General features: G+C 41.6%; 1 protein-coding gene across 2 annotated transcripts in view; it reads left to right on the forward strand.

The window, feature by feature from the left end:
* The window catches only part of ATG4A (autophagy related 4A cysteine peptidase), a 70,573-nt gene extending 63,043 nt beyond the window's left edge, over window positions 1-7,530 (forward strand). For both annotated transcript variants that reach the window (XM_027839017.1, XM_027839008.1), the window contains 4 exons: window positions 1,769-1,914; window positions 3,297-3,353; window positions 5,370-5,481; window positions 6,749-7,530. In XM_027839017.1, the coding sequence (XP_027694818.1) occupies window positions 1,769-1,914; window positions 3,297-3,353; window positions 5,370-5,481; window positions 6,749-6,813 (380 nt within the window). In that variant the 3' untranslated portion in view covers window positions 6,814-7,530. The remainder of the gene's footprint in view (window positions 1-1,768; window positions 1,915-3,296; window positions 3,354-5,369; window positions 5,482-6,748) is intronic.
* Window positions 7,531-7,922: the final 392 nt, after the last annotated feature.

Consider the following 7,922-nt stretch of genomic DNA (forward strand, 5'->3'; position numbering starts at 1 on the left):
GTGTGTGTGTGTGTGTGTGTGTGTGTGTGTGTGTGTGTGTGTGTGTGGTCTGTGTAAAGATGACAAATGAACCCAAGGGAGGTAATGGAGCTGTGTAGAAGGGAGCATAGAAAGGGAAGAGAAGACGGCCCAGGATGGAGCGTTGGGATACACTGACAAGAGATGGAATATGGATGCCAATAGACAGATAGGCAAGTCACACAGGCAGGAGGAGAATGAAAAAAGATCAATGTCACGAAAACCCAGAGAGGAGAGCGTATCCAGAGGAAGAAGACAGTCAGCAGTGTCAAATGTTTCAGAGAAGTCAGGAAGGGTGAGGATTCAGAAAAGATCATTAGATTTGCTAGTTAAGAGATCACTGGCAACTTTGGAGAGAACGGTTTCAGTTGGATAATGAGGTCAGAAGCCAATTTGCAGAGGATTTAAAAGATAGTGAGAGGAGAGGGAGTGGAAGCAAGAATCGACAGATTTCCCAGATGGCTTGGCTGAAAGAGGGGCAGAAAGCTATAGGACGACAGCTAGTGGGCTTGGCAGGGTGAAGGGAGGGTCGCTTAAGGATAGAGGAAACTTGCTCATGAATATAGGTAGCAGGGAAGGAGCCAGAAGATAAAGAGAGATTGAAGATTGGGTGCAGCTAGGGTGTGGCAATAATCGTGGAGATGTAAAGCAGAATAGGAGGAGCAGTTGTTATGATTATGATTATTATTGATATTCTTTCTATAAGAAAATATGTCACCTGCTGCCCGGTACCTGATGGGTATTGTAGTTATAAAGAAAACATACACTGCAAACAAAGAGATGCTGGCGCTAGACGGAGGGCTTAAGGTGCCATTGCAGGATAGATAGCAGTACTTAGGGGATAGAGTTTGGGGTGCCCACCCTATTGAATGGAAATATCTGTCTGATATGGACATTCTTGCAGTGTAGCCCTCTGGCATGGACTGTGGGTTTGGGGAGCCTCCTTAGACTCCGTATCTGTGTTTATAGTAGATGTTCCCTGAGATTCAATGCAACACTGGAGACCACTGGAAAAATGCCGTGATTCTGTGCCTGACCCCTTTCTAGAGATGTGAGGGTCTGCACGTTGGGGAAGCCACAGGACTGTTCTCCACTCATTGAGTGGGTCACTTGAAGCAAAGCTCCTCTGGATTGCTATTGGTGGCTGGGCAATGTCAGTACTTTCTGGCTTGTTGAATCATTTTATTATATCTAATAAAAACCAGCCATCTCTGTGACATCTCATCCAAAATAGTGTCAGGAGTACCATTGTTACTGGACAATCTTTCTCTAATGACAAGCCAGAGTGGATAGCATGAAGGGAAAGCCATTTATTGGTTGAAGATTGATCGAAAGTTGGATACCAGTCCCCTAGAGGGGGATGCTGCCCAATTGTTAAGGGGTAGAAAAGTACCTTAATGAGACAGTGGAATGACTAGGCCACAGCCTTGTCATCACTTATCTCTTCCCTATTGCTGCCTCCTGAGCATTCCATGAAATGGATGTGCTTTTATTCCAAGTTCTTAGCTAATTTGTTATCTTCTAATTTTAGATGTATTCTTTGAGGACATTGAAACTTAGGAGAAACTCTTTTGGTTAATTGATCAGATTGAGGTGAGGAGGGCATGTTCCCTCTATGGTCTTCCTGCTGGATCTCACCCACTCTTCCTTCCTGTACTCCTGGAAGGGGCTGGGAGAAGGAGACTTTCCTCCACCCCGCACAGGCACCAGTGGTGCTTGGAAGGGCCAAGCCTCTTTTTTACCTCAACAGGAGATGAGCTCATCTACCTGGATCCCCACACCACTCAGACTTTTGTTGACTCTGAGGAGAATGGAACAGTGGATGACCAGAGTTTCCATTGCCAGCAATCCCCCCATCGAATGAAGATCCTGAACTTGGATCCTTCAGTGGCATTGGTAAGTATGTCTTCCAAAGGCTAACACTGGGCTGAGGCAAAGGTCTCAAGGTGACCACAGCTGTCCCCACCCTACCCTCCGGTCATGCAGCTAGAGCGGGGAAGCAGGCTTTGGATTTCTTTCTTTCTTGCCTTCCTTCCTACCTACTCTCTTTAAATGAGGACTGTTTATAGTGACAGTGAGGAAGAACAGGTGTATGTGTGTCTGTGGGGGTAGATTAATAATTCATCCTGTCTCTGAATTAGTAGTGAGTGGAGGTCTCCTGCCTAGAGACAGTGTCTACATCCCCTTATGTAGGTTCAAACATGACTTAGGAGCTGGTTTTCTCTCTTTCTTTCTTGTCCTTTCTTCTACCTTCCTCCCCAATTAATTGGGACAGTAAGTCTACCTGTGTGTCAATAGAATGAGTCAGGCCATCATTTCTAGTTAAACTAATAACCTCTCCAACAGTGTGATCAGCCAGGACCTCAGAGTTCCATCTAACAGAATTGACAATTCTGTTCCCAGGCATGTAGATTGACCCTGGGAATAGACAGATCTTTCCCATGTAGCCTGGATTCTCTAAATTCTGGTGGTTGACTCACTAAGGAATCAAAACCATTTATTAAATGTTATCTTCAGCTATGAGTGCTAATGCAATTCTATGAACCATTCTCTATAGATGAGAATGTGATGTGTGTGTCTGTTGTGTGTGCTTGTATATATAATTATATCAACACCAGGTCTAGAAACTGACTTGTAAATGGCTGTGCATTTCAGTCCAAGGTCTGACATCTGTCCAGGGACAGGAGATGAGTAGTTTAGGGCATTAGAAATAGAATCAAAGCATTTGATGTAGTGATAATCAAGATGATACAGTGTCATCTTGGTTCTGCCACTGTTTGCTAGTTGAATTTGAACAAGTCCCTTCTCCCTGGGCCTCATTTGCAGCCTCTTTAAAAGGAAGGGCCTGGGCAGCACAATACAGTGGAAGGAGCACTAGATTTGAAGTTCAGACCAAGATTCACATTCTGGCTCTACAACTTCCTTCCTGTGTGACTTTGGACAGGTCATTTGCCCTCTCTGGGCCTCCATTTCCCTATCTATAGAACAAAAGCATTGCAGTAGATGGACTCTGAGTTCCTTCCAGCTCTAAACCTATGACTCCACGATCCTGTGGCTAGCCTTTCTCTGACCCCCCCCCCGTCCCGTTTCCGTTCTCCGTTTCCCCAGGGCCTAACACAGGGCCTGGCACACAGGCCATTAGTAAATGCTTGTTGATTATTTGATTGATTAGATGATCTCTATAACTCCAACAACATCATCTAATATGAGGGATAAATAGTAACCAACTCTAAATTTTGTGCTTTGTGTTTTTCTTTACGTTCTTTTGAATCTTCAAGGGATTCTTTTGCAAAGAAGAAGAAGATTTTGATAACTGGTGTGGGCTCGTTCAAAAGGTAAATCTGTCTTTTTGTTGTTGTTGTTGTTGTTCAGACAATTCAAAAATTTTTTTAAAATACTTTTTACCCAGCTTTCTATAGAAGAATGTTTCATAGTGATAAACACAGACCATTGTCAGTAGAAGGGAACTGCCCATGAGGAGTATGGTTTTGGGAAAATCCAAAGAGTGGCAACATGGTATGGTGGGAAGAACATGGCAGTGGGTTAAGGAGACCTGGGTTTGAATCTGAAGCTATGCTATTTACCAGCTATAGACCTTGAGCAAATCTCTTCTCTATAAACTGAAGGGATTGGACATGAGTTAGCATAAGTAGTCTCACCCACTATGTCTCAGTATTAGAGATAATGGATAGGGCCCTGGACTTGGATTCTGGAACACCTGGGCTCAAATCTTGCCTCTGCTACTAGCTGTGTAATATTAAGAAAATCACATCACTTCCTGTGGCCTCAATTTCCTCATCTCTAAAATGAGGAGTTTGGACTTGATGACTTCCAAGGTCCCTTCTAGCTCTTAAAGTTCTGATCCTATGCTCTCTCCAGGGCTCTCCCAGTGCTAACATTCTGTGATTCCAAGTCCGGTTTTGTTTGGAAGGTGTTTAGGATTGAGTATTCAATGGCCCTATGGACTTAAAACTTCAACTATAGCAGCAACCTTCATAATTTGAAGTTACTATTTATGTCTTACTGTGTTTCATATATTTCGACAGTTAAAAACAAACATATATTCAAGGATTTCTCTATTTATGTGTTAGAGTCTCATTTTCATTTAGCAGGTTTGCCCTTCCATTAGCTATCACGTATAGGTAGGGAGTGGATTCTGACAACAGCCAGTGCCTCACTGGCTGGAGGCATGCTGCGATGCCAACTTATTGCCACAGGGGCTTGTCTTTTTTCCCCTCATATATAGATCATATAGAATGTATAAAGCAACAAAACTAGTCCTTGGTTAATAAATAGTTGAAGTAGAATAGAAAATAAATTCCTAATAAGAACTTGCCATTTTGGAACCAACCTCAAGAGAGAGCAGCTTCTGGTCACCTTTACCATTGTAATCCATTTTGTTATTTTACCTATTATTGTTATCTTAGAGGGACAGGATTATAGTAGATACAGAAAACCAGGAAAACCTGCCCTCTGATATGTACTTTCTGTGTGACCCTCGGTGAGTATCATCTTTAACCTTGTAGTGCTCTAGGTAATTCTTAAGAGTGTAAGTGGCAGGGGCAACTAGGTGGTGCAGTGGATAGAGCACCGGCCCTGGAGTCAGAAGGACCTGAGTTCAAATCCGGCCTCAGACACATAATACTTCCTAGCTGTGTGACTCTGGGCAAGTCACTTAACCCCAATTGCCTAGCCAAAAAAAAAAAAAAAAAGAGTGTAAGCGGCAGAGAAGGTGCCAACTTGCATTAGTGGAGGAAAATCCTGTGCCAGTGAAATCACAGTTCTATTCTCCACCCCTCTCCCTATTGCCATCTTAGAAAAATTATATTTCTAGCTTTCAGTATGTGGTTTTGAAAGTTTTTCTGTATCCATCAGTGCGATTTAATTACATCTGGTAGGGTTGCCATTTTTTTTTTCCTAAGGCTGGAGGGAGAGAACACACTTTCAATTTCGTAGATAAGTCAATAGGAAAATGGAATTTGAGAAACAGAAATTTCATTTGCAGCCCACACTAAAGGAACAAATGTGTTCCCCAAAGCAAGGCACATTTTTACAATTAATTTGCTGCCCAATATTGAATTTAAAGATGGAGCATGAGCACTGTGTTAGTTTTCTTCAAAATGCTCCCATGAGTTTCCTTCCCTCAAGGCTACAATGTCTAGAATGGATTAAAACCAGATATTCAATTTGTGGTGCACATCCCATGAACGCATTGGCTGATATCTGGAGGCCATTTGCTATTCCTCTTTATCTCTTGGACTGTTGTTAAGGGTCATAGTCTACCATCTGGATTGTGATTCTAACAGTGTCATGAATCTCCTGTATTAAGAAACACCTTTATTTTTACTTAGGAGATATTAAAGCCACAGAGTTTACAGATGTTTGAGCTGGTTCAGAAGCATCCAGCCCACTGGCCTCCTTTCATACCTCCAACCAAACCGGAAGTGACAACTACAGGTGCAGGTATGATATTGACAGGAGACTGGGGGTAGGTTCCATCATTCAGAGAGAGGCAAGCATGGCCCTGTATTATCTGTAGAGAAAGGAAATTCCTTACTATCTGAAATGGTTGGAATAAAATGTGTTGATTAATTGAATTGCTAGGTTAACTGAGAATTAGCACATGTACCGTACAGGGCATGACATTTCAAAGAGTGAGGTAAAATTCATGATCTAGAAAAATCTAATGAGCTTTATTAAATCTTTCTTTGATGATTCAGTAAGCCCTTCAATATCACGTAAGGCCTCAGCGTCATCATTGTGCAAGGCTGATTTTTCATTGGATGGGCTTTAAAAACAGGTTGAGTTATTTAAATTCTGGATAAGGAGAAATTACAGGTATTTTGCAGTGATGGTGTCAATTGACTCAGTTATCTTCTGTACACCTTATGCAGGATGGTAATAATAATTATTTGGTAGCTTAGTGAAGCTTCCAAGTAAGTGATCATTTCTAGGTAAGTGACATCCTTTGATGACATCCAATTTCTTATGCTTTACTTGTGGAAAAGATAGAAAAATATGGGTTAAACAGTGGAGTGTCCCCAGAGATCAGTCTTTGGCTCTGTACTGTTGAACATTTTTACTACTACTCCTTACTTAGGTAAAGGCACCAATTGAGATGATATATGTAAACTGCTTTGCAAACCTTAAAATTGCTATATAAATGTTAGCTGTTGCTGTTATTATTGTTATTATTGTTGTTATTAATTATTATTATTGTGTGTTTATCAGATTTGCAAATTACACAGAGCTGGGATAGGGGATAGCTACCACATTAGATAACAGTATCGGGATCTCAAAAGATTTTGACAGGCTAGAAAGTCCAAGCTCTCAAAGAACTCACCTTTGTCTTTGAGAGCGGGGACTGTCTTGATTTTCGATTTATATTACAATTTGTAGCAGAATTTTTGGCACATAACAAGCGCTTAATACATGTTTTACATTTTCATTCCATTTCATGTTTATACATATTTGGGTTGATCAATGAAGTAAAAATTGCAGAGGAACAGATTTAGCTTCAATGTTAGGAAAGACTTCCTAACAATTAGAACTCTATCTGAAAGGGGGATGGGCTGCTTCAGGAGGTAGTGGGTTTCCCCTTATTGGAGATCTTGGGCATATTTGTAGAGAGCGATCTCATTCAGGTCCAGGTTGGACCAAATTACCTCAGAGGTCCCTTAACAATTCAGATTCCATGATCCAATTTTCCTTTTGTTTCATGTTCTGGTAGAACTCATTGAATCCACCAATAACCTGTTTGAACTGGAAGAAGACTTTGAGATTTTGAGTATGTGAAGTAGTGCCATCCAGCCTGTGTCCACCACCTGGCACCACATTGCAGAGAACTTTTCTAGCCAGAGTGCCTGATCACCAACAGCACAGAACACAATATCAATCCAAACTGAACCAGTTACCATTTTCCCATGAGCTCTATCCCTGAGAAAGAGAGGCAGAGAGAGAAAATCCTATTGCCAGATGGTAATCAAGCAGGACCATGATGTTTCTCGGTTTTATTTTAGAGACAGTGAACCTCCAATAATGGTTTGAATGTCTAGAGGACAACTCTAGTCTTGTTTCAGAACCAATTATTGGAAGATGGTTACTCTCTCTCTCTCTCTTTCTCTCCTTGTAACACGTCTCTTCACATAGAGACAATTCTAGTTTCAGCTTTGGGATTGCATCTTGGGAAGCAGTTGTTTCTTTATAAAATTAAATTGTCTGGATCAGGGAAAACAAAAGGCCTCGCTAAATTATTTTAATAGGCACTTTGAATAATTTTGTATGAAAACATTTCTATCAAGGGAATTATGGCAAATGGACACTTCTTACAACCTCCTTCCTGTTTGGGGGAAGCTTGCTTGCTGCTGTGGCACCATCACCCCTCCCCATCCCCACCCCACCATCATGGCTGCATATGATACATTTCACCCTGACCTCAAGCTGAATCAGGATCTTTTGCCTTGCTGATTTTGGTTCAAGAAATAAAGAGTCAAAAGTGGTTTGTGCTTTTAATTGTGCCTCATTTATTTTTTCATTTCACATATTGCTACTGGGGTGCCTACATAATTATGTGATATCCATGAATCACCTTTCTTTTGGAACCATTTAGGAACAGTAGACCCATTTAAAGAGCATTTATTTTTAAACCACCTCCATTGACCACTTCACTGTGTGCATATGGATAGAGAGTGGTATGTGTGTGTGTGCGTGTGTGTGCGTGTGTGTGTGTATGCCCTGACCACTTAATTCGTTGTGTGCATAGGGATAGATGTGTGTGTGTGCGTGTTTGTGCCCTGACCACTTATTCGTTGTGTGCATATGGATAGGTGTGTGTGTGTGTGTGTGTGTGTGTGTGTGTGTGTGTGTTGGCTGCCTTAAGCCACTTTTCTTACTGTTTCCATAAC

Source organism: Vombatus ursinus, unplaced genomic scaffold, assembly GCF_900497805.2.
Source record: "Vombatus ursinus unplaced genomic scaffold, bare-nosed wombat genome assembly UNPS02004677.1, whole genome shotgun sequence".
Lineage (NCBI taxonomy): Eukaryota > Metazoa > Chordata > Mammalia > Diprotodontia > Vombatidae > Vombatus > Vombatus ursinus.